The sequence below is a fragment of the Centrocercus urophasianus genome, unplaced genomic scaffold, assembly GCF_019232065.1.
Source record: "Centrocercus urophasianus isolate 14NV4802_14NV808 unplaced genomic scaffold, USGS_Curo_1.0 seq_36, whole genome shotgun sequence".
In the NCBI taxonomy this organism is placed as follows: domain Eukaryota; kingdom Metazoa; phylum Chordata; class Aves; order Galliformes; family Phasianidae; genus Centrocercus; species Centrocercus urophasianus.
Window position 1 is genome coordinate 1,542,726 of NW_024884933.1, and position 25,384 is coordinate 1,568,109.

The 25,384-nt window shown below is 44.1% G+C and overlaps 1 protein-coding gene and 1 long non-coding RNA gene across 5 annotated transcripts in view; one reads left to right on the plus strand and one right to left on the minus strand.

Annotated features, from left to right (window-relative positions):
- Positions 1-12,135, plus strand: part of VPS13D (vacuolar protein sorting 13 homolog D) — an 87,956-nt gene extending 75,821 nt beyond the window's left edge. For 2 of the 3 annotated variants that reach the window (XM_042831608.1, XM_042831609.1), the window contains exons 67-69: positions 5,714-5,845; positions 9,728-9,968; positions 10,740-12,135. In XM_042831608.1, the coding sequence (XP_042687542.1) occupies positions 5,714-5,845; positions 9,728-9,968; positions 10,740-10,871 (505 nt within the window). In that variant the 3' untranslated portion in view covers positions 10,872-12,135. The other variant, XM_042831610.1, reaches the window with a different exon arrangement.
- Positions 12,136-12,437: 302 nt separating this feature from the next.
- LOC122167187 lies at positions 12,438-25,384 on the minus strand. Of its 2 annotated transcripts, none has more exons than XR_006170979.1 (7): positions 25,314-25,384; positions 16,446-16,546; positions 15,187-15,392; positions 14,859-14,941; positions 14,430-14,480; positions 13,813-13,926; positions 12,438-13,167 (listed from the first exon to the last, which is right to left on the minus strand). It is a non-coding gene; the product is annotated as an uncharacterized LOC122167187 (long non-coding RNA). The 2 variants fall into 2 exon arrangements; XR_006170978.1 differs by lacking the exon at positions 25,314-25,384 and adding an exon at positions 24,814-24,907.

Sequence of the window (25,384 nt, forward strand, 5' to 3'; positions counted from 1 at the left end):
CCTTAAAAACATCTGTCTGAATTGGTGAATGAATTCCATCACAGCTCGCTGGCTTCAGGTGGCAAAGTCCTTTTCCAAGAAACCATCTGCCCGCTGGGAACTGCAGCCTCAAAGCCCAGCAAGTGGGCAATAATTCTTCGGTCAGGAGGTGCAGCTTTACCTTCTGCCATGAAATTGTGATGGTTGTAAGGTTGTGTGAAACTGAGCCCAAGTCACGTAACATTCGCGTTCTCAGACGCAGAGAACACACAGTGGTAAAGGTGGAAGATGTTCCAGCTTATCATAGGGGTTCATCATTTGAAACAAAGTACAGTTAAGGACATCACCGAGGAATTGTGGCAATGGATTTTTAGTACTTTGCGGAACTGCGATAGGAAATGCAGGCCTTCCCAGCAGTGGTGTACGTTTACTTTCATTTCTTATCCCGCGGTACGACTGCGGTGTCTGTAGTTCTGCTGTGTTGCTGAACTCTGAGGTTATTTTTCAACTGATTGTGGCGCTTCTGAGTGTGCTCACACTGTGTTCTCCTGTTGAGGACTTCAGAGATGGTTAAGCACTGTCTTCGTCCTGCTTTCTGTGGAAATACACGTGGCTGAAGGCTGCAGGTGGAATTCAGTCTGAACTCTGACTGAGGCAGGTATTTTAACTGGTGCGTATTTTACAATACAAGATGTAAGACTATTCTTCTTTTAATTTACTGGATTAAGTCTCTCCTCCATGTCTGAAATGCACTCAGACCCCCACAGACAAAGCATGCACTGTATTTATGAAGCAGACTTTTTCCAGAGCCATGTAAGTAACAGGTTTAGTATAATTTCTCCAAAATACCAGCAGCAACTGAGTTGTTCCATAGGCTTATACTGCCTGCCAGTTTTCCTTTGTTTGAACTAAGGTTGCTTTATAATTATTGCAGTGGGGGGAAATTGTTCCCAGGCTGAAGGTCAGTATTGTGAAGTTACAGCCCTGAGGAGGCTTCCAGTGATAGATTTTATGCAAACTTGGAAAAAAAAAAACCACAGGTTTATACAATGGAAACAGTGACAGGATTTGAGCTACGCCAGAACCAGTGAGTTTATTGCTCCAAACAGGTTAGAAGGATAAGGCTGTTAGACTGCAGCACCTTTATGAATGCCACGTATTGATGAAAAAGCTGGAAGGTTCTGGCAGCAAGAACTGGGTCTATTACAGGGACTGTTACTGGGAAGTGTGGGAGAGGGCTGTGCGTACAGACACCTCTCAGAGCTGCCGTGGCTGATCTCTGCACTGCTGGTTGCCAGCCAGGATTTAGTGGAGGGCTTGGGTGTCAGTCAGTCCAGCAGCTGAAGCTTCTGTGAAGAGCCTCTTCCGTTCAGCGCTGCTTTCGGAATGCCAGAATTATGTCTCCTTGCACTTACAGCTGTTGTTTGTGCTGGGCTTTGGGTGTCCTCGTGCTCTTTTGATTACAGATCAAAATCTGTGTGCAGGTTATAAGCTCAAGTTGAGCTTCTCAAATAGGTGAATAGTTGCCAGTGCTGCTCCTTGAGCAGAACAGGAGGTGTGAAATTCAGATAAACATGCTAAGTGAAGTTACACTGATCGCTGTGTTGGTCATGGGTAATAACAACTACTTCAGTAACAATAACCTCTTCTATTAAGAAAGGTAGAGGGAACAGGGCATGTTTAGCTTGGAGAAGAGAAAGCTTTGGGGAGATCTGATTGTGGCCTTCCAGTACTTAAAGGGTGCATATAAACAGGAGAGGGAACGGCTGTTTGTGGGAGTGCATGGTGATGGGACAAGGGGGATGGTTTTAAAGGGAGACAGGGGAGGTTTAGGTTGGATATGAGGAGGAAGTTTTTCACCCAGAGGGTGGTGAGGCACTGGAACAGGCTGCCCAAGGAGGCTGTGGATGCCCCGTCCCTGCAGGCATTCAAGGCCAGGCTGGATGTGGCTCTGGGCAGCCTGGGCTGCTGGTTGGTGACCTGCACACAGCAGGGGGTTGGAACTGGGTGAGCTTTGTGGTCCTTTGCAACCCAGGCCTTTCTATGACTCTGTGACAAGTACAGTCTGGTGCATTTTGACCTGTATCATTTGTGCAGTGTTTCGTTTTCACGGACTACTTGTTACCTGTTGCTGAAGTTTGTTCCCTTCTGATCTGAGTTATTAGGCAGCAATCTGCTAGGAAATGTTCAGGCTCAGAGACTCTCAAACGTGTAACAGTAACTCTCAAAAACACTGCATGTATACCCCACTGAGAATCACGTCTGATAGTGTATTACAACCTGTGGTACAGGATCAAAGATAAAACATAGTTCACTAAAACGTGCTTTGTCTCTTGCAGTTTTTTCATTCTGAGTTGGTAAACAGTTCTCTCAGCAGTAAAAGTAAATACCTTCCGTACATCCCTGCACTGTGATCCGTTTGAGTACAGAAATTCTGGTTGAAAGCTGGTGGACTGAATCACATGAATTCTATGAACTGTTAAGCAAAAGCCAATTAACACCACTGGCTGTTTTTAGAGGGTGTACGGCCAGCTGAAATGAGATTCTCCACTGTTCAGCTTTGTATGAACAGTGAAGAGCTGTAATGTGTGCCTCAACCTTCTGACACCATTTCCAATCTCTTTGTGTCTCCATTCAGCAGCGCTCCTCCCTGCTGTGACTAGTAGACATGAGGGCATTTCTGTCTTGTATTGCCTTTTGTGTGCTTATTAAAAAAGAATCAGCAAATCTGTTGAGTGCATGTTTAATGTAACACAGATGTGGGCACACCACCGTTCATTCTGCTTTACAAGTCTTCACTTTTTGCATTTCATCAGTATTGCTTATTATTTACAGAACGTAACTTGAGATGGTTGAACAAATTTTTAGATTAAAATTAAATAAAAAAGAAAAAATAAAAAAGAAAGGGTTGTGTGGAATGTTGTTGGCTGTCCAGACCAAACAGAGCAGTTTGCCAAGGGGCTGATGGACTCAGTCAATGCAATTTAGGCTAGCTCTAGTGAAACTTCATTGAAAAGCAGCCGCCTTCTTACCACCAGGATGAACTTTCGGCATGGAGGCAGTAAGTGCTGTACTTTCAATACTTAGAATCATAGAATCATAGAATGGCCTGAGTTGCAAAGGACCACAGTGCTCATCCAGTTCCAACCCCCTGCTGTGTGCAGGTCACCAACCAGCAGCCCAGGCTGCCCAGAGCCACATCCAGGTTGGCCTTGAATGCCTGCAGGGATGGGGCATCCACAGCCTCCTTGGGCAGCCTGTTCCAGTGCCTCACCACTGGAAATAATAGCATGGAAAAAAATAGCATGGTTGAATGTTTATCTGAAAGTTGGTTAATACAAAAACCGTTATGCAGCGTTGCTGCTCATAATAGGAAAAGTGTCAGAGTGAAACATTGATGATTGGCCCACAGTGTGTTAAAAAGAGCATGGTGCTTCACACGTGTACCTTTACACTGAGTTAACAGCAAGTACAAGCGCTCTGGAGGGGCTGAACAGCCCCAGGGCTTCCTGGGTAAGAAAAGCACTGCTATTGTGCTGCTTTGGAAAGTGAGGAAGCAGTGCAAGTAGCAATGTGTGAATATTACAGTGGCTCAAACTTTTTAGCTTATTTGGTTTTGCATTTCATAAACAGAAATACACATTTTGCTTGCTGGTTGTAAGAATATGTTAGAGAAGGTGGCCAATATGTTCACTTCCTATGTGGATTCCAAAATAGAACAATACTGCTATGCAGCTGTGCCTGCTATAGATAAATCCTGGTGCTAGCAGGAAAATGGAAGGGGCAGGAGAGGTGAACTGCTCTAAAGTTGCAGTAATTAATGCTGTGGTTCTAACAACTGTATACAGCTGTTACTCAGCGGAATCATTGTAACTGGGATAGCTTGTGGCAGTCTTGTTTACCGCGTGCTTAGGTTACTTTGGTTCAGATAAATGCTACTAAGGGAAGAATACAGTTTTAAGACATTACAGTTTTGCAAATGAGGGAAACAAAGAACCTCGGCAGCAAACTGAATTTTCATACTGTTATTTCTCTGTAACTAACAAATGTCTTACCAAAACCCAAGCAGTAAAGCAGCGAGAACATCTGGGTGCAGAGGTGCAACTAAAATTGGATAACATTTGACTGGTATTATTAACAATCACATTTGTTATGGTTCCATAAACCTCTGCTTTGTTTTGTGTTCCTTAATTTGGAGGATTCCCACTTTTCATTTCATTCTTCCCATCTTAGCACGGCCGTAGTTCAGCTGAAGAGCAGTCACTGAAGTCTGCATCTTTTTGTCCTCCCTGAATTCCTCAGGAGGATCAGTGCTCCTTCTGAGCCACTGGAAAGTGCTGTGCAGGTCGGGGATGTAATAATCTCATTAACGAAATTGGAACTTAGCAGGTAGTCACAGTGCATTAGAACCATAAGCTGGCTGATGTTTTTGTCTGCTGTGGTGGGAGCTGCTACCTTTGACTTCTCTACCTTGTTTGCAAAATACATGGCTGATATCAAACAGAGCAACGATAGTCAAAACACGGGGAGAGAGGTCAGTCACCCAACAGGAGGGCAGCAAAGATATGTAAAAGATTCTCTTCCAACAGTATTTACTGCAGCCAAGAAGGGCAAAAAAAGTTGCCTGTCAGATTAAAAGGCAAGGGTGTCAAAGACTGGAAGGAAAACACATTGTAGAAGCATGCATGTGTTTTAAGCCTGGGACAGGATTGCTGAAGGTGAAAGGTAACAAAGAAACAGGGCTCCAGAGAAAACATCTGCAGAAGGCAAAGCTTAGAAGGCAAGTGCTGTTGTGTGCTATTGCCAAGCAGCTTAGGAAGAAAAGCCATCGTTACATGGGATTTTCTTCTGCTATCTTTTGATCAGAAAGCATAGAAGCAGTTCACTGTTCGGAGTCTTTACAAAGTATCAAGATGGGAAGTAGAGTGAAAATGGTGCATTTGGCTTGAAACACCAACAGCAGCAGCCTGGGAGGTACAAAAGCCATGCAGCAATCCCAGAGCAATGCTATTGGGAAAGGACAGGGAATAAAACAGGGCTGTGCTGCCTGTAACACAAATCTTCATGGGTAGGGCGTTCCAAAAGCATGAAGGAATTCAGAATATTATTTTTTAACAAAATACTGCTAAGGGAGGAACCTACCCTGTGTTTCTTTAGCACTATGGCCTGTATCAACCTCTGATATCTCAGGCCATATATGTCTTTTTATTATTGTCATTTCTAATAAATGCTCAGGAAAAGGTAAAGTATGCTAAACCTTGCTGAAAAGGTTCTGGTTTTTTCTCTTGTTTTAACTTCATTGCATGCCCTATTTCTGTAACCCTTCTGTTTTCAAACTACTGGCAACTGTCTGTTAGTGGCAGCTCCACCTCGGTCCGTGTGCGCCTATTTTCTGTAGAGAAGTGAGAAGAAATGGTCAAATCAACTGAACTCTGCTAATAACAACAGATCAAAAACCTTGTGGATGGTACACTCAGCCTGTTTCTTCATATTAATTCAGCACACTGCCCCTTGCGTGTAGAAAAAACCTGAGGTTTGAAATGTAAAGCCACGTGAATAGATGCTGTGTCTCTGAGATCCATACGCCGTATCTGTGAAGACCCTGTATTCTCTAGAGGCTCAGTCGCACCTCCTATTTCAAAACAAAGACAACTCTGTGTGCTGACAGGCTTAAGTGGAATTAAAAGCCCTGCTGTTGCACAAAGTCATTTTTCTGCATCTATTCTGCATGCAGGACACAAGCAGAGAGAGTAAGAAAGCCTCGCTGCTGCAGAGGACCCCAAGGGCTCTTGCCTCGCTACTCAGAAAGTGAAGCAGAAGGACAAGAACAGCTGTTCAAACTGACTGACAACATCCAGGATGAGTTGTAAGTCCTGATTTACGCAGTTATTTAAGTAGTTGCATTTGCTACCATTGTAGCCTTGTGTCTTTGGGAAGGAGATGAACATTACTTCCCATGCACACACAAGGCTGTTTCAGGTGTTTTCTCTTGGTACTGACTCACAGCACGCCCCAAGCTCCCGGTGGCTTCCACAGCAGCCCTTCCACTGACTCTACAGCAGTGTCATTGCAGGTGCCACAGGGTCCTGGGCTTCACTTGTTGCTCACTGTTGATCTCACAAGGCATGCTGTTTCCAAAAGAGCTGCAGCTATGGCTTCTCCTCTCTCATGCCTTTTAATGATTCCAGTGTCCTTCTATCATCACAAAAGATGAAATTTCAGCTTCTAAGTAAATAGCATTTAACATGTATGTCCAGTGCAGGCTAACCCCTCCTGTGCATAAACACATGCTGCTGGAACCTGTATTCCTTGCACAGAGGCACATTCTTCATGCAGACAGAACTGCTGTCTGCACCTTTGTCTGTTGCCTGCTGTTTCTCACAGCCCAAGGCCTAGCAGAGCAGCTGGAGGCTCCATGGCAGCAGCATGTGAATCACACTGTTGGGTGCACGCTGAGGTTGTGCTGGTATAGATGTGAGAGAAGCTAGTCAGATGCCTGTGGTACGTGTTACTCCTAAGCTAAGGCTGTTAGCAGTCAATGAACAAAACCTGCACTATAAACTCTGGTGGTTTTTCTTCCCAGAAAAGTCAGTGTGGAATAACTGGAATGGGTAATGCACGCAGAACTGATGATGCATCTTATGTTTGAATGCCCTGGATATGGGTACATGAAAGCAAGCAAAAACAGCAGGTTTTTTGGTCAGGTTAGGCAGTACAAAAAAATCCATACTGCATAAATGCAAGAAAGTTATCTGTTCGTTTGTCAGGTTGCTGGGTTAGGTGCTCATGGCATCATTCCTTACTTAACCAAATTTCTCTCTCAGCTACCTGCTCAGCTGTTTTCAGTAGAGAGCATGAGACACTGTGTTTTGCACTATCAGAGTATTTGAGTATCTACTTCACATCAGAGCATTTCCAATGCAGAGCCATTAGTTAGAATTGGTTTCAGTGCCTAAAGAAAAAAATGGCACCTCGTGGTGAAGCTCTCAGGGGAGTTTTCCCATTTGCTGCACTGTCTCAACTCTACCAGCATCAATAATGAGGCACTGAAAGCTGTGTGCCTAGGAGGAAGTTTGTAGTTGCCACTTGGTTGTGGCCTGTAATCTTACAATCATATTATCCTGTTTGCATCTTAGTGAAAGGACGTATCTGGCCTGGCTCATTAAGTGGGGAGAATTGGAAGAGAACAATTTGTGATTAGAAAACCAAACAGTGTCAGCTTTTGACAAGTGCACCCTATAAGCAGAACTGCGGGCTGTTGTCATTTCAGTCACGCTGTCCATTCACTGTGACTTTCACCACTAGGAACATCACAACAAGAAAACAGAAAAGAAGTACAAAATTATGCCTCTGACTTTTATCCTAGTGTCATAATCAGAAACATATTTAGAGACCTGATTATTTGCATATTTTTCTTCAGAGTTAAATCCATAAAAGGGGGTTTAATACCTTGCTCTACTGTTCTAACTAAATGTTTCCACATTTTTTTCCAGTTAGACTCACTGTTTCACTTCTGGAAAATATTGTGTAATTACTTCCTGATGTTGTTAAAAACCCACAAATTCTCCAGAGGTCTGGTTGCTTCTGCTTTGTTCTACTGGATCGTGTTTCATTTAATCGTCCATTTTATTAATTTGAAATTTTTAAAATAGTGTTGATGAAAGTTTGTTGGGTTTTTTAAAACGTATAAATCAATGACTTTAGTATCTTGTAGTCGTATCTTAAAAGGTTAAATACCCATTTTGAGAACCAGGCATGGAGAAGAAAATAACAGTTGGCAAGAGAAAATGGGTAATGATGCATGACTCAAAGTTAGAACAAAATGTAGAGCTTGAACTACAAACAAGCTGATGTTTCAGTGCTTCGCCATAAAGTGCGTCCCGTTCCCAGTCCTCAGAGCGCACGCGTGACGCCATGAAAAATCAGAGATACAATCTTCTGCTGGGGAGAAAAATACAGCCCTGTAGTCTGGTTTCCCAGCTGTTCCCACTGAACTTCACAGCAGCTTTTGCTGGTCGGGTTCTCTCTGTGGCTGTCTCCATACAGAAGGCTGGAATCCCATATATGTGGGGAAAAAACCAACTGTACTGCTTTTGTGGGTGCACAATATCTTCTGAAGTCTCTCAGCTCTACCTCGACAGTTGCAAAGAATGGTAGTAGAATATATTTGAGATTTCTGATGATCACTTTTTTTTAATTTTCTCTCCCTGCTGGAAAAGAAACAAAAGCAGTGTGCAGCAGCTTCACTCTGGTTGCTCTTCCAGTGGAAGTATTGCCCAAGTCAAACGTGGATCTCTGTGAAACACTGGACTTTTATTTGCCTGTTGTCAGAAACAAGACTGTTCTGCAGGCTGCCCAGCAGGTTAAGAATGCCTCTTCTCGCCACTTAAAATGAAAACTGAACAACTTGAATGAGCACGTATGCCTTTTTTCACCTTTATGGAAACCAAAGCGCTAGCTGGTATGACTGGGAGGCATAGGGCAGAGAAAAGACAAGTTCAGCACTGAGCAGCATCTTGCAGACAAGTATTAATAGAAATTAATTGCTAGAATTTTCTTTTATATTGCAAAACAAACCATCATTATCTGAGCTTAGAATATTTTTGGTTGCTGGCATTCCACTGGTAGCTGAAGGTTATGGGATGCAGCTCACAGTATTTGTACAAAGTGTTACCTAAGTAGAAAAGCAGACAGTAGGTTTGGAACTGGTCAGTGGAGATGGTGAACTTTTCAAACAAAGGCTCTTAGGACTGAAAATCTTCAGTGTTTTCAAATACAGTGGAGTATTTTGCTGAACGTATCAGGGCAACAACAGCCAGATATGTACAAACAGCAGCTCAAAAAATAGTGAATTCGAACCCACCTGAAAGCAGGAGAATCCTGGTTTGACAGTTTAGTTTGTACTTTCATACAAAACTCAGCATTCTTTCTTTCTTGTGTCTCCAAATATAATTTTCTGAAAATTTCAGCTTTTTTCTCTTAGAAAAAGGAAAGTCACAAATGGAGTTCATTTCAGTAGTAAATCACAAATGAGGAGTGGTTGTGTGTGCATTATCTATTTCACTTTTGCATGCCTTCCTACTAACTTTTACACATCAACCTTTTCAGCCATCGTAATTCTCCATCTTCTTAATTCACTCTTTTCTACCTCCCCTATTCATCACTTGGACTAATCTCTCTGGGGAAACCTGCTTGCTGCTTAACCTTTCACCCCAGAGTTAAACAGCTAATTTCTCTTTTCTAGCTACTGATTCAGGCAGCAGGTTAAACTTGTTTTTTGTTTTTAAAGGCGGGGGAGGTGTGTGGCAGAAGGAGGCACAGTAGGTTTATGTGTTAAAAAAAAAAAGGCTTTTATCATTACCTGCAAACTTTTTCACCTATCAGTAACGACTGAAGTTACAATTAAACTTGAGTGTAAGTCAGTCACTCAGCGTTTAAATGCAAGGAAGTTAATCTTCCTAAGTCTTGTTAGAGACTATTTTTATACAGCCTTTTAACATCAAAGCTAGAAGCCAGGCATTTAGTGCTCATACTTGGTTTACAACCTGGTCTTTTGAGCTGAGGGGTGCACACCAGCTGGATTTCTAGAACACTTTAAATGCAAATGAATTGTACGTTATGCTATTGGTTTTCTTTAAGACTTCCAAAGGTCATTGAAAATGTACAAGGTTGAGACCTTTGTTACAGCTGAGTATTTTTATCAAGTGATTCATTTCCTTCTTTTCATTTTGGTTTTTCTCTTTCGCAGCTTCATAGCAGTGGAGAACATAGAGAAGTACTGTGTTCTGATCTCATCTAAAGCTGTTTATTTCCTCAAGAGTGGTGACTACACCGACCGCGAAGCCATCTTCCTAGAAGTGAAGTATGATGACCTCTACCACTGCCTTGTTTCAAAAGATCATGGGAAAGTGTACGTGCAGCTGACCAAGAAAGCTGTTAATACAAGCAGTGGTGTAGCAATGCCAGGCCCATCACAACAAAAACCAATGGTAAGGACTGGCGCCTGTTGGGTCTTCCACGCTGGGTTTCTTTCCCCCTCCATGCATGTACTGATGCCAAAAGTATTTCTACTCATCAGTGTTTGCTTTCTTGCACTGTTCAGTAATGAAAACTTCATTCTGCCAGCAGTGAAAATAACTGCTGCCAAAAAGGTTGCGCTGAGTAGAACTTGTTCCATGAGCTCCTGAGAAAAGTTGAAGGTAAAATCTGAAATACTCCTGAATGCACAGGGTACATTAGGAAAGATTTCTTCAGCTGAGAAATAATCTTAATTACACAATACATGCAGTTAAGCACTGTGCTATTTACTGTAGTGCTCTCCCTGCATACATGGCATCTTCCAAAGATTGGAAATCGATTGTTGATGTCACACATGCAAAAATTACTCAGTATCTCACCTCTCAATGTCGTGGGTTTTTGCTTCATTACAGTAGTTGTTCCAGGTCTGTTTTACAGACAAGGTTACAAGCTCACCCCTGACCTAAGTCAGTTTACATTCCAAACAGAGCAGCCAGATGAAAGGTAGGAGAGGAAGCAAAGGAAATAACTTCAGATATTGCAAGATGTTTCTGTTCCCACCCACTATCACCGAAACTCTTGTTACCTGTCTCTCTCATTTCTTCCATCCCTCATCCTCAGCCCTGAGAAGATTTCCACTGAAGCACTTCTATACCTTCAAGCACAGCCATGCAAATTCCTTCAGTCAGTGAAATAAAAATATAATGGTGCCTCTTTAACAACATCTGCATTTATTTCTGCAGGTCAATGTGAAATCTGAAGTTCTTGCAGTGAAGCTATGTCAAGAAATAAACTATGCAAAGAGCCTTTATTATGAACAACAGCTTATGTTAAGACTCAGTGAAAATCAAGAACAATTAGAGCTGGACTCTTGAAACATCTTCCTTACTGCCAGAGTGAACTGCAGGAATCAGTCTGGAGCTGATGGTATTCTGTAATTAGAGAAAATACTATATGGGAAGGAAATAAATATGATTTTAGTATTTAACTGTATGGAATCATTGTGAGTGGGCTTTTTTTGGTTTTGTTTTTAAAGCATTAGTTGTCTAACAAAGATGCAGCTCAAATGCATTCAGTTCTGGGAAATGCCTTGTATTTTGCTAACATGTATATATGTAAAAGTGTTTCTTGTAAATAAGAAAGTCCAGACCAGGGTGTCGGTATGAACACAAGTCTGTTTACAGTGTAAAGAAATTAAAGGAGCGATGCTGAGTCTTACTGCAGCACCTGAAGCTACCTGTTCCTTCCCTCTGCTTTTCACAGTTCAGGAATGTACGTAAGGAGTGTTTGTTAAAAAAAAGTTCACTGCAGCTGTTGGAGCACAGAAGTTCTGTAGTTCTTAGCTTTAACACTGTGATTAGGGTGCACTGTTTTCTGTTGGTTTTTTTTTCTTACTGTGAGTACAGCTAACCTGTACCTCATATTGCACTGAAAGGTCATTGCTTTTAACAAAATAATTGCATTCTGTAAAATACTGCAGAGATGACTCACTGGCTTAATTACATTTCCAAAATACTAGATAACAAAAGGCTGAATCTGTTCTGAATCCAGAACTCAAAAAACCTAGCAAAGTCTGTACCTCTGAAGGCCCCTGCTTTCGTGTTGTTTGAAAACAGTTCAAGCGAGCAGCCTTGGAAACTGAAATCCTTCCCTCCACGTGTTTGTAGTTGGCTGCTCAGTGCTGAACTCTGCTAGCACTGGGAAGTCAGGGTGGGGAGACATCACTGCATCATTTGTCTTAAGGATATCATCTTCTAAATTAAACTTTTTGAAATTAATAATAATAAAAAATCCCCTGCTTTTTCAAATGCTGCATGTCACACGAGTGTTTGTCTCATCAACTACCTTTATTCCCAGGAAACTAGGTAGTCCCCTGGAACCTTTTCCAGAGGGAGTAATGAGTCTGTCTGTCTATCTAAGACGGAATAGCTTGAAGATAGTTATAAGTAAAACTGTTTTTAACTCCTGTAATGTGAAAGGCAGAGGACTGCTGTGTGAGGACAGATGTCGTATCAGTGGATGTGTGGATGGTCTGTCACTAGAAATACAAAAGGCCCGTTATGCAAATGAAACTGATTTAATGCACCACTTTTGTATGTTTCTCTGTATAATTTTTAAGTAAAATGTAGAATTCAACAAGTGCATTGGCTCAGCAGTGCTTTAACCAGTCAGTCCTATTGGATTCTTGCTAATCCCTGCTCCTCTCCCCTGCAAAACTGTTTTCTTCCAATGCTGCAAAGCCTGGTTGCTAAAGCAGGTAAAAGGGGGTAGGGTGAATAAAAGCCAGCTCCCAGCAGAATGGCTTGCATAGTTTGTTGTGCAGCGTCTGTGTAAGGAGTGGGAGTGCAAACACCTGAGAAGTATGGCAGTGCACCTCAACTCAGTGACCTGAACTCAGAGAACTACAGGCTACAATGGATTTGATTTGTGTTTTCCTTCGGAAGGTGCTCAACCTGTTGGGGTTTTTTTTGGCTCGTGATAACAATTACTTAAAGCTTCAAGAAATGTACCCACTGTCTCAGATGTACAAGAGGGCCATGGACTGCAGCTGGCTTAGGCTACTCAAGTCATGTTACCATACTGTTCCAGCACTGACACTTTGCTCCTCTCAGCTACAGTCAGCCCACTGACCTTTTTTTCATTCGTACAGAGTCTCTCAAACAGGTTTTCTCTTACAGACAAAGCACTGATTACTAGAAATAATGTTAGTTACACTTGCAGGAAGCACACTGCCTCTTGTAACATTCCAGAACAAACTGAACTAGAACTTTGTTGTTTTTTGTTGTTGATTGCTTTTTGGTTTTTTTTAAGCTCAAATGATGTTCCTTGTTGCTGTAACCCAACTATTTTTGGATCATCTCAGAACTCCTGTGGACTTCCTATTGTTATTGGCACTATTACCGTTATTACTAAGTGAATAAGTACAACTTTCAGATTCCAAAGGGCCACACTCAGAAATAGTTTGTAGAGGAGGAGGTGCAGAGAAAGTATGAGCCTTTAGCTTTCACAAAAACTATACACAAACTGAGACAAGACAATGTAATAATTCCACTTACCAAATCACGCGAAGTTCTGAGCTTTATGAAGGCAGTTAAATGTCATTCAGCCTGGCTTTATTTGAGGAGATAGGAATTGCAGCCATGAAAGTAGATTGTCTTGAAATTTCAGAAGCTGTGGGAGAAAAAATGGCTGATGAGAGAGAATAACACAGCTTCTGTGCTACAGCAGTGCCTCGCAGTACATCACCTCAGCTATAGAGTTAAGTCAGTCCAAACAGCACACCACAAAGAATGGCACATTACCTATTAAGCTAATTAGTGATTGAGCTAATGTGATGTGTGAAAAAGGCACCCTAATGTTTCTAACATTTCTGCAGAACTATGTGGTCCACCATCACTAAAATGAACCAGGCTTGTGACCAAACTTTTCATGTTTCAACTATGTCAAAGACCACAGCTGACCACCTCATTTTTTTTTTTTTCTAGAAGCAATTCTGGACACACAGAATTACAGAGCTCCTTTCTGTCCCAATCTGTATCAAAAGCTGTGGCTGCAAAGGTCTGTTTCACTGCCTCAGACCTGACAAAGCAATCGAACCACTGAGAATTACTACTCTGAATCACTGATGTGTTACTAACAGGAGCAGTGACAAGGCCACTAAGACTTCTTTTTTTCCTGAGGAAGCAGTATTGCTAACAGGAGAAATCTGGTAAACAGTCTGGATCTGCAGCAGCATAAACATACAGAAAACAGATGCATACCATGAATGCTAAAAGTGGAGAGAAAAAAAGAAAAGAAAAAAGTAGCATCACATACCCTACCCATAACATAATTCTGTAAGTTTTATTCCTGTAGACATTCCTTGCCAGGTAGCAGGCTGCAGCACATCACAGGTGAGGGGAGATCAAGTATCTGTCTCCCGTGCTGCCTCTGGAAGAGAAAGGCAGGGGACAGATTAGAAGAAAGACTTTAACAACCCTTAGGCACTCAATTCCAAGTAGGAGTGAGGGTCTGCACGTACCAGGGTAACATCAGGCTGAAACAGTTTTCACAACAGTCACTACTGGACCATAAACAATTCTGTTACCTGCTCCAACTTAGCCATCTTTAAATAAATTACAGGCAATAAACCAGGAAATACACAATGAGATATGCCTGAAATAAGCTAAACAACATGCAAGATGTGGACAATATCCTTCTTTCTGCTCTTGAATTCTTTTCCAATAAATCAACTTGATGATAGCTGAACAGCTTAAGTTGTGAATGCTGTTTAATCAAAAAGTGCAGTGCTTATGTTTTTGTGGAGAGAAAGTAAGTGGCTGGAAGTTCCACATCTCACAACAGAAAAATAATCACAATAATCACAAGGAGTTCAGTGTATGCTCTCCCATTTCCCAGAGGTGGTGTTTTCCACCACTCAGCTATTCTCTCACCAACTGAAGACTTGATCCCCGGGATCTTGGATCAACTCCATAAAAATGTGTCTAGAAAAAAAAAAAAATCATAAATCCTTTTGTCTTCGCTGTAACAACTGCGCACTGACCTGATTCGTACAGGGCATGAAGCACCAGATGATGACACCCTGAGGGAAAACCTTGCTTGCTCTGCTTCTCTTCCTTAAAGAACATTCCTGTATTTTCTAATCACAGCTAATTCAGGTACCTGGCTCTGAAAAGCAGGGTCTGGGCATACACTGCACGTTACTGGCAGTTGCAAAGAGATAAAAACAAAAGAAAGGGCATTTTTATTAATGCCAGAGTTAATCAAATACTGCTTAAATAACATTGCTTCCTACAAAGAATGACACCATATACATATTTGTGTGTGTTTATTTATGTAATATATATATTTCTTAAACTTACCTTGCAAAGTGATGGCCTTACTCCCCACACTTCCATTCTTAAAAGTATAGTTGCTATAAACAAGGATCACCGAGTCGTCTTGTCTGAAAAAACAGACAGGGAGCAGAGCTTTGCACTCCAATCCATGCTTGGTGGTAACTGCTTTGTCAGTACACATGATGCTGCTGTTTTATCAAATATGGGGCTAGGATGAAAACATCATCAATTCCCCATGAATATTATTGGTTCAGATCTATTCCAGCCTGCTGGTAGTTGGCCCAATACTCTGGTAGCCTTAACAAGGAATCAGAGCAGTTCAAATCTACCTCCTTGCTAACATTGCAGTTACCTCGCAGAGAAAATGTTTCATTAACAGAATCCAGGCCGGTTTCTCTAGCACTGAGATGTACTCCTTTCCTAAGGTCTTTATCATCAGACTTTCTGAGTGGGAGAACGTGAGTAAAGCAGCACCAGATGTGCACACAAGGCTGGGTCCTCACACTGCCCCTGGGTTCGCACGGCTGTAACACAGCTCAGTTACTCATGAAAGGAGGCCTGCCAAAAAGGGAAAAAAAAGAAAATTACTCATTAACCACTGACAAATAGTGAAAAAAAAAGATTATATTTTTTCCTATTTTCCCTCAGTGGAACTACAGCATATTCAAGTATAGAAGTAAAAATAATCCTGGCGCTAACTGCAGTTACATAAGAGGTAAATGCCTACTGCATTGTATCAGTTCTATTCACGGCCTGCTGTGCAGCCACACTGTTGTCTCAGTGCAGTCAGACTCTGCTATCATAAGGGAGTGCTGAGGCTTTCTTGTAACAGGCACACTGCTGCCCAAGCAACATGCCCAGCACAAGCAGTTCTCTCTGTGGATAAGAACAACCTTGCACCTCCGGCCTATTCTGGTCTGACTCGAAAGTACTAAAAGGCCATGCGAGAAGTAAACAGCTTTCATGTGCGTTTACACTTTGGATAAATGGATGGGTCACCCAAAGGACAAGGACTGTGTATGGCAGCTACAGAACAATTGTTTCTGCACACTAAAAATGCCAGCAAAATCAAAAAATAGTAAGAAAAGTCCCCTGGATACTGCAGCTGTGGAGAAATTTTAACAAATAGAGAAATCTATCAAATCCACCATCCATCAACCCTCTGGAAATAGCAACAGCACTTGCTTTGACCCTCAAGATTGGCTCACCATTCCTAATGCCTGTCGTTTGCCAGCAGCCTTGAAGCAATCTGCAGTCAGCAATGCAAACCACCAGGTACAGGGTAATGGTGCAGCAAAAATTTCGCCTCAGACTTTGATGAGGGCAGAGCAAACAACAAACTCCACAGCACTTGCAGGAGAACAGAACCATGTTTCAGTAGGGCCAGGCTCCTGACACAGCAACCCAAAATACCGGGGAGAACATCAGTGATTTCTCCCCCCCTTCCAACAAGCACCACCGAACCTCACATGGGCTTTGAAAATGTTTGCAGAGTAACCAGAACAGAAACCGCAGACGTTTCACAAAAGCATCCCAGCACTCACAGTAGAAAGAGCTGAATTTGGCCCAATTACAGACGTATAAACTGAAAAATTGAAAGCAGTTTAGTACCTTGACTAAGATCCCATAGTGAAGTACAAGGCCAACGTCAGAACACAGCTGCTGCTTTCTCTTCTTTACCACAGCACAGTCTGATTGCAGCTTCACAGCACCTAGAAGAGCCATTAGTGCAGCACAGCATGAGAACAGGCAGCAACAAAGGATGGCTGGATGGCTCCTTCCTGTGATCATGCATCACCCTGCAGCCACCTGCAATCTTCCAGGCAACAGAAGCTTTTAACCAAATTTGTAATACCTATTAAGGCATTACGGTGCTGCTTCTTTTCACTCATTACCTTTTGTTCTCTCTGCCAAGCACGCACCGGAGCGAAGCCGATCTGCAGAACGTGGATTTATGCACCAGAAGCCCAGAAGGCATCACAAGATGGTACACAAATTCCCACGGCATCACCACTGTTGGAATGCACTCAGAATGGGAAGATGAGCATCCGTTGGCAATGCAGAGGTTATACAGCTCTTTGAAATATTCACCACCAAGGACAAGCAGCATAGCAGTGCTGCGTTCACCCAGCAATCCTGGTATCACTGTTTGCTGTGGGTTCCTGCAGAAAGTTGAAATTACCCACAAAAACACGACTTCCTGTGCACACCAGCATGACTTCTGCACCTATCCTTTTCTGCCCATCTTTCATACGCAAATGCTGAAATCCAAGCAATGTGCAAGAGAAGCCATGCTGTAACCAATCACTGACTGCTGTATTCCACAGAAGAAGCATCTACATCCTTTCCGGGTTACATTCGGCCACACTTCTTCCCACTGCTTGCACTGCAGTAAGCAACAGGCTGCCACCACAGGCTGCCACCACAGGCGGGACGCACAGGAGGGTCCCAGCATTGCACACAAAGAGAAAAGGAGAGAGGAGGTATTTCTGGAAGCCTGGCTCCTCTTCAGAAGAGAAATGTTTCCCTTGGCTTGTGCAAGTTGCTCAGACTGTGCGCAGTAACAGGCTGAAGAAGCCAGCTTTCCATTCCCTGTTCCATTACTCTTTTTGATTGGCACTTTAATGAGGGCGCTAGGGGTCGACCCCCTGCCAGGGGGCTGGTTCATGCCCCGTTTATCTCACAGTCCATGTAAGACTAAAATAACACGCCAGGCTGAGTTTCACTGCCTTGTGATCCAACAGCCCACCATGATGGATTGAGTGACTGCAGCAAGTTGGCAGCTAAAGTGTGTTGTAACAGTATCTTTCTGTCAGCGCAACACAATGGATTTGCTGATTCCTGGGTTTTCCCAGTGTTCATCGTTACCATCGGCACAGAATTTTCTAAAGTTCATTTTCCAGAGGGCTGCAAACTGATAATAAATAACATACCAAAGGTTATACCATGCTTTTTTCCCCCTCCGCTGTCCTACTGCTGACGAAGTAGGGCTGTGGTGCCAGCTTTACTGCAGATGCAACAGCCATAAATTCCTATCACTTACTTTTCCAGGAAGGGCAGCTCTGACACTCTCTTTGTGTGAGTTCATCCTGCTGGGCCAACGCACGGCACACAGGGCATTTCAGCCCTGAACACAATGCTGAATCCAATGCAACACAAAAGGATGCTGCCACGTAAAGCAGTTCTCTCCACAAGAGCCACAGACTTGTTTTGGGGCTGGGTTTACAGCGTGCAGAGACATGAACATCAGCGTGTTTGTGCTGGGCATCCAGAACTGATCCAGATTTGCCCCCTTCCACCTCTGATACTCAAGATCCATGTAACTCTAAGCAAAATCAAGTGTGCCCCTGCCAACAAAAAGAATGACTAAGAAGGTGAATGCACAAGAGAAATGATAAAATGCACACAGAAGGGACTCAAGCAGGGAAGATCAAAGACAAGGATGCAGGGATATGAAGGAAGGGTGTAATGGGAATATGGGGCCACACTGAGGAGCTTCATGAAGAACAATATATGGCTGCTCCCAACAAGAATTTGCTTTTTACACTGATGATGTGAATCACTGCACAGCATAGAGCTCAATTCAAGGTGCAGGAGAAACAAGCTTCATGAGTTATACATCCGTATTCGTGAAACAGAACAAACATTCTTCTCTACAAACTGAAACAGCAGCAGCGTGATACGGTCACTACTGGTGCAAGTCTTTGCTAGCTCAGAGCAGGTAATTACCCCAATACCTTGCAGAACTTCTCAGGAGAATCTAGCTCAGAGTTCTGTGCACCCCAGCACCACAGCCTGCAGACACATTACTCATCTAGCTTTGAACCTCAGAGGCTGCCAACAATGCCGACACAGCAGTGAAACAGAAGATGTGCTGTGAAAGCAGTTGGAAGCTTTACTGAGGCCAGCGCTTGTCAATCCACCTCTACCTTGCCAGTTCAGCTCAGCCCGTATCTGCCTACACAAGCTGCTGCAGCCAAGCCCTAAGAGCTCCTCAGGGGAGGGAGAGATACTTACACCTTAGCACAGTAACACCGAGGAGGGCACACTGAGCATACAGCCAGAAAGCCTGGGAATTATTAGGAAAAACGAGTGGGTGGGGGAGCTCAAGGGACCAGTGGGAGGATGCGGGAAATCAGTAACACTGATTTGAATAACTGGTAACAATTATTAGATCTTTTTCAGTATGAATCATCTCTCAGAGACTCACCACTTGAATGATGTCACTCAAGGGGCAGTAAAAATACAGTAGAAGAAACAAGCGTGCCCTGAAACAAGGGTTTCGAGCCGTAAGGTGAAAGAACAAAGTTGTCTGAGAAGTGCTGCAAACGTGTCTAAGAGGGAGAAACTTTTGTGGAGAACACACACGTTAGCAGGCAGGTTGAACAAGCTTTAGGAAAATTATGGTGTTACTTAAAGCTCTGCCAAATCTCTTCAAACTGATGGAAAAAGAGTGGTCCTCCTTATCTGGTGACCGCTGAACTTGTCCTTGCCCCATTCTCTCTCCAGTGGTGACATCTGCATTTGAAAAACAACAGGCTGTAAAATTAGTCAGCCAGAGCCATCCCGAGGGAACAAAACAAAACCAGAACAACAAACCAAGGGCCCCAAACAAGCAAACAAAAACATGACTTTAAACACAATCCATTCTCCGGGTTCACCAAATGTACAGAACTGCTTCTGTCATTGCAGGGGATGGGGCAGCAGAGAGCAGTGCTGCCTTGTGCAGATTTCGACTGCTACTTTTACTTTTGAAACAACTGCATGAGGAGAAAACCTGCAAAGTAACCAGTGGCATCAGCAACAGGCTGATGCAACAGGCAAGCCCAGAAACTACGCTGCAGTTCATAGTCTTTTTCTCCACCCCTTCTTCTAACACACCCCTATTCTTCCCCATCTACAGAAGAGACCTACAGCCCCTTTCTGTCAATAGGAATACCAAGCTCGTGCACCCGTTCTACATTCATTTCTCACCTATCAGAAAAAACACTGGAACTTTAAGAAAGCAGAATGACATCCCTGGCAGGAGAGGAGTTAGTGAGCTCTAACTGTAACAGTGGGCTGCACCACAGCACTGCCATTCCTGCCCTCTCTCTGAGTGAACCCGCATTGCTCTGGAAGCACCAAGGCATGTCACCAGCTCCCTACCATCCTATGGCAACGCTGGGCTGGCCTGAATGACCAGCATCTGGTCTGGGAAACATCTGGTCTGTGTGGTAATGGCCATCTGAGCTTCAGTCCTTCCTCAACATCCAGGAATTTGAGATACAAGGGAGACACTGTCAGTACTGCTTTGCAGCCAATCTCCTAATGTAAAGCTGGCAGTGCCTGAGGAGCTGTACATGAACTCAAACGCACATGAAGAGCAAGAAAAACTCGACCTCCTTCTCAGATCCAAAATGGGGGAGGGAAGCCATCCTGCTGCACTGAGCAGAGCAGAAAATACTCACAGCTCTAGGAAGGCTCACAGCTCCCTAAAGTCAGTGCTTATCTCAAGGTTTATACAATGTCCCTTCCATTTTAGACAGAGCTCCTGGCATTTACCATCTGAAAGTTCACTACCAATAAAAGGCTCTTTAAAGCCTCTGCAAAGACCTCTGTTTTATGGAATTTAGGCACGCTTACAAAAATCAAGGGCTGAGCTCCCAGAAACGCTGTGCAATAGGCACTTCAGTGGGTTTCAGGCCTTCCTCACCTACAGTGAGTGAAAAGGAAGATCAGAGAACAGGAGTTCCAATTTCAAAACACTGACCCGAAGCCAGAGAACTACATTTGAGGGTTTAAGCACTCTACTGGATGTTACTTTCCAACAAAGCTGCCACCCCACCAACTTCAATGTGCTTGGAGAGTTCTTGGGAGAAGAAGCAGTGAAGATTTCAAAAAAGGCCAACAGAATAAATTCTGCTCTGGATTCCGTACCCCTGGAGGAAAGTCCATGATTTATATAGAGGTGATGTGAGTAAGGGCCATACTATGCCACATGCGTTAGTAACTGAGAACAAAATTAAGCTTAATGGTTAGCATAATGCTATGTTTTTACAACATCTGTCAGCAATCATTTGTATTTACTTGCACTGCAAATGCAGATGAAAAGTCAGAGAAATATAAACATCAGAATTCACTGAATTCCCACCAGCCCTGCATCTTCCCACAAAGACTCTCTAACCATTCCTGTTCAGGCACTGTTTGCTCCCTGCCCTCTCCAGCATGGAATTTCTTCCCCATTTCTTCTCTATGACCAGGAATTACTGGTAGAGGTTCTACACCGGAACAAACACTAACTAACCCTATGGCCATATTAGCATTAACTTCACTGCTCTTAAGACAGCAATCAGATCTTTTCTGGGCTCAAAACAACAAATCAAACTCCTTTCAGCTCCTGCTCTCTCCTTGGCCATGCCTCACGCTACAGCTAAAGAGAAGGCAGGGAAAGCCAGGGCTGTGCTCTACTTGAGTTGTACTCCACCTGTGCAATGCAGGGTGAGCAACAGGTTAGCTGGGTGAAAAGTTCACTGCAAGCTGAGCTGTCTGTTTCTCTTGCTTAATTTATCCGATATTTGGCTAACCTTGCTCTGAACCCAGCCCCCAAGACCCCCTTCCTCTCATCCCTCCCCAGCGGGCTCATGTCAGCCAAAGACACCGCCCCTTCTCCCTTCTCCCTGACCCTGCTGAGCGGAGCGGGGGCTGGGACACAGGGCCAAGCACAGAGCCAGAGTCCACGCGCTGGAGAGATAGCAGTTATTTATGCTTCGAAACAGGCCTCGTGCTCAGGAGCAAAAATATAAATCCTACAGCCAGCAACATTCACTTGGTATTGTGTCCACATTTATCAGTTCTTCCGAGGCCAGATGGCACCCAGCCTGCACCCCCCACACCTCTGTGCCCCGCCGCTTCCAGAGATGCAGCACTCCTTGTGACCTTCATGCAGCCCACAAACTGCTCACACAGCACACTGTACAAAAGGCTTTGTCCATCCCTGCAGGCTGACCAGTGATGGTGCCTACAGCTCCCCCAGGCCCCCCTCCTGCGCCCAGCAGTGTGCCAGCAGTGAGCCCTGAGCAGACTACCCTGAAGGCTCCAGTCCCAGCAAACACAAATTCTGCGTCACCTCCAGACCACGCACGTCACAGCTCCAGTCAGGTGACACAGCCCACTGGAAACACTGCCCAAGAACACGGCTTTCTGAAAGGTCTTCATTATACTCCTGCTGTGCTCAGGACTGCTCCCAGCAATCTCCAGAGCAACACAATGTGTGTTTGATGGCTTTCTCAATGCCTGGATACATCATCAGAAAACCAAACGCACACACCAAACCTGCCATGCTTTTGCTGCTCTGCTGAGCAGCTGGTACTGCTTCATCTAGGACTGTAAGAATCAACATGTTGTTCCATTCACCTGCTGGCACTCTGGGCCTCTACGAGATGGTGAGCGAGCACGTGGCTAGGCTGCTAACAATACATGTTTCCTGCTGTAAACCTTAATTTCATTATGCTCTTTAACCTGACCAAGCTCTCTGTAGCTGTCCCACACCCAGGCTGCTCCTGCAGAAACTCACACAAGCAGCACATTGCTGTTAATGGTCTGTAACATCACTGCCCCAACACACTACTGCAGTGCCACTGGACACACAGAACAAAGCTGCAGTCTCACTGACGGGGCAAAGAGGAACAGCCTGACAGCTTTACAAGTAAGTGGAAATTCCTTGTGGTCTAAGAATAATATTAACTGGCTTCTCAGGATCACCAAATGACCTCGCCTCGACACATAGGTTAATTAGTCTGGAAGCAATGCAGATTGGAGAAGTTCTGATGTGGTCACTAATTTAGTGACACCATCCATTTCAAACCTCACCACTCCCACACCAAGGTAGCACAAGATCAGCCTGTAACAAAAGAGTCCTTGTTATTGAAGGAATCCCAGGCCCTTATCAAAGAACAAATCCAGCATCCCCCACCTAACCCCTGCATATTTTCAAGGCATGAAAATTGCTATGAAGAGCCAAGTAGAGTTGTCAGGAAGACATCAAACTTCAAACGACTGCATTAGAAAAAAAATCAGATGTTACACACCAAACTCTCAGCTCACATTGCATAACTCACCAGCATCTGTATTTCCCAACAGCAGACCCAGTGCAGACATCCTCCACTGCATCAGGACCATCTAATCATTAAAATGGCAGACAATTATTGTAAGTGCCCATAGCAGCAGTTCTTTGTGCTAAGTTTTCAAGCTAGAGGTTTTAACATCTCTTCAAAACCATTCACAGTTAAAATAGAACAGGAATGACATGGCAGCCATCAATGATAACATGTAAAATCAATTGCAGAATGCAGGTACCCCACATCCAAGCCCTGTGCTCCTTCCATTCACTGCACAGAAGAGCAAAATCGCTTTGAGAGAAACCACACCAGCATGGGAACATTAAGGGTAAGCTGAACTGAAAGGCAGCTCAACTCGTGGTTTAAGAATCATCCCATTAAAGAAAAAAAAATAAAAGAAGCTGATGTGATAATTTTAATCTTTTCGGCTTCTCCCAAAAGTCCAGAGTTTGTCAACATCAGGAAAGGGCTTCTGAAATCCCGGCCATCCCTAAATGGAACAGCTTTCACTTCAGAAAGACAACCTGAAGGAGGATTGGTTGAACTTTAAAGGTAACAGCCTTCTTTTCAATGTATCCAACTTAAAGGATACTGTCATTTGTGGGAAACAAAAAAAACCCTGGCCCTCCCCCTCACCCACAGCAGGAAAACCTAAGGCAGAAACAACTGGAAACTGGAACCGAGCGTTCTGGTCTCTCTGGCAGATTCTTTGATTCTTCCAGACTGCACAAATTGAAGACAAATCTCTTTCCCCTAAAATGGCAGCCCTTCAAAAGCACGAGCCCTCTGCCTCCAGTTAGGGTTCGAGAAATTTCCACTTATTGCCTCTGCCATGAATGCCTGTCTGCGTTCACTCTGACAGCAGTCCCTTATACCTAAAGGGCAGGTTACCAAACGAGGCCTACAGACGTTGTGCTCAAAACCAAACCAAACAAAATTATCTCTGGACAACCAACTTCCACCAGAACAGCCTTCGACATAAGACACCTCTGCAGATGGAAATGGTGAAGAAACACAGCACAATGGGAGACAAATTTGTCACATCAAAGTCAGCTGTAACAAAGGACAGGTGTGGAGAGACAAAACCTTATCAAGTCCACAAGTCGCCTCCTATTTATTTCCACAGAAATTACAACCAAGAGCACAGTAGCACTATTTGACAGAGCAAGTGCCCAGCTACAAAACACTATTTTTCAGCATAATCACCACCACAAGATCTGTATTTTCACCAGTGATGAACAACAGCCTGCATACCATGCTCATAAAGACCTGTCCCAGCAGAGGTGACTGCTGCCACTGCTGAAACCCACCTCCCACCCATCTCTCTGTGCTCACATCCACTTTTTGTCTCCATAAACGTTCAGTGTCAAGGAATGTCAATGGGTGCATTCTTTTCCGCAGGGAAGAATTCAATTACACAGCTTTCCTTCAATTCAAAAAAGACAGGGGTCTTCTAGAGCATCTAATGGTGGGCCACGAAGATGATCAGGGGCTTGGAGTACCTCCTGCGTGATGAAAGGCTGTGAGATCCTGGGCTGCTCAGCCTGGAGAAGGCTGGACTTGCTGACCCCAACTTAGTCCCTCCCAGTCCCTACGATTCCCTGATTCATTGGCACTTCCATGTCAAACACCATTTTGTCAGACTGCCCCTCTGCTGCCAATCTGTTGCGCAGCAATAAATCATAGAGCAATAGTGCCAAAAAGCTTCAACATCTACAGCCATACCACCAACAGCGACCTCTGACATCATGGGCCAACATAATAAAACAGAACTAAAGAATCACAGAATCGTTAAGTTCCAAAAAGACCTCTAAGATCATTGAGTTCAAATGCCCACCTACCACAACGCTGCCCACTAAGCACGTCCCTCAGTGCCGTACCTCTACGTTCCCTGAACATCTCCAGTCGTGGTGCTTCTAGCAGCTCCCTGAGCAGCCTGTGCCAACGCCCAACGATTTGTTTTTCCTAAAATCCAACCTGAAACACAGGACATTCATCCTGGAGGGATGTAATGGGCAAAGAGCCCCAAGCTCAGTGCTGGCACATTCAGCCCCACTGCCCCCAGGGGTGCTGGGCGCTGCTGAACGTGCAAACAGCCTCAAAGCTGACAAAAGAACAAACTCTCAGCTCAAATCCTCCCAGCCCACAGCCCTCCAGCTGGCCGTCCATCACCAAAGCTCACAGTTTGGCTTCATTTCCCTCAGTCGCCCAGCCTCCAAGCTTTCCACACGGAGGGTGATGAGGCATTGGAACAGGCTGCCCAAGGAGGCTGTGGATGCCCCATCCCTGCAGGCATTCAAGGCCAGGCTGGATGTGGCTCTGGGCAGCCTGGGCTGCTGGTTGGTGACCTGCACACAGCAGGGGAGGCTTTTTTCTCTACCTGCCTTCAACATCGCCGCTCTGGAAGGTTCTGTGGCACCACCTCGCTCTTCTCCCTCCATCGGCCCTTAG